Consider the following 687-nt stretch of genomic DNA (forward strand, 5'->3'; position numbering starts at 1 on the left):
GGGGGCGCCCGCGGCCGGCGCTCACGGCCTGTGTCCGCAGCGTGCTCAAGGAGCTGCTCCAGGTGCAGCAGAGCCTGGGGTACTGCCCGCAGTTCGACGCCCTGTTCGACGAGCTCACGGCGCGGGAGCACCTGCAGCTGTACACGCGCCTGCGCGGCATCCCCTGGAGGGACGAGGCCCGGGTAAGGACGGCGGGGGGCGCGGGGGGGCAGCGGGCGGCAGGCGGCGGGCGCTGAACCTGCTCCCCCAGGTGGTGAGGTGGGCCCTGGAGAAGCTGGAGCTGACCAAGTACGCAGACCGGCCGGCCGGAACCTACAGCGGCGGCAACAAGCGGAAGCTGTCCACGGCCATCGCCCTCATTGGGTACCCCTCCTTCATCTTCCTGGTGAGCCGGGGCGCGGGGAGGCGGGGGGGGCCGCGGGGGAGCCGCGCGGCTGAGCCCTCACTGCCTCAGGACGAGCCCACCACGGGCATGGACCCCAAAGCCCGGCGCTTTCTCTGGAACCTCATTCTCGAACTTATCAAGACTGGGCGCTCCGTGGTGCTGACCTCGCACAGGTGGGGCCTGCCCCGCTGCCCACCGCCCCCCTCGCTCAGCCGGCCGCGGCCCCAGCCCCGTCTCTCTCCCGCAGCATGGAGGAGTGTGAGGCGCTCTGCACGCGCCTGGCCATCATGGTGAACGGGCGC

The 687-nt window shown here is 72.3% G+C and overlaps 1 protein-coding gene across 1 annotated transcript in view; it reads left to right on the forward strand.

The window, feature by feature from the left end:
* Nucleotides 1-14: 14 nt before the first annotated feature.
* Nucleotides 15-687, forward strand: part of LOC101636183 (ATP-binding cassette sub-family A member 2-like) — a gene marked incomplete at its 5' end in the record, with an annotated part of 3,099 nt that continues 2,426 nt past the window's right edge. Inside the window, 4 exons of the mRNA XM_012734989.1 lie at nt 15-182; nt 251-385; nt 455-558; nt 633-685. Of these exons, the coding sequence (XP_012590443.1) occupies nt 15-182; nt 251-385; nt 455-558; nt 633-685 (460 nt within the window). The remainder of the gene's footprint in view (nt 183-250; nt 386-454; nt 559-632; nt 686-687) is intronic.

The sequence above is a fragment of the Condylura cristata genome, unplaced genomic scaffold (genome assembly GCF_000260355.1).
Source record: "Condylura cristata isolate star-nosed mole 26May11 unplaced genomic scaffold, ConCri1.0 scaffold00379, whole genome shotgun sequence".
Lineage (NCBI taxonomy): Eukaryota > Metazoa > Chordata > Mammalia > Eulipotyphla > Talpidae > Condylura > Condylura cristata.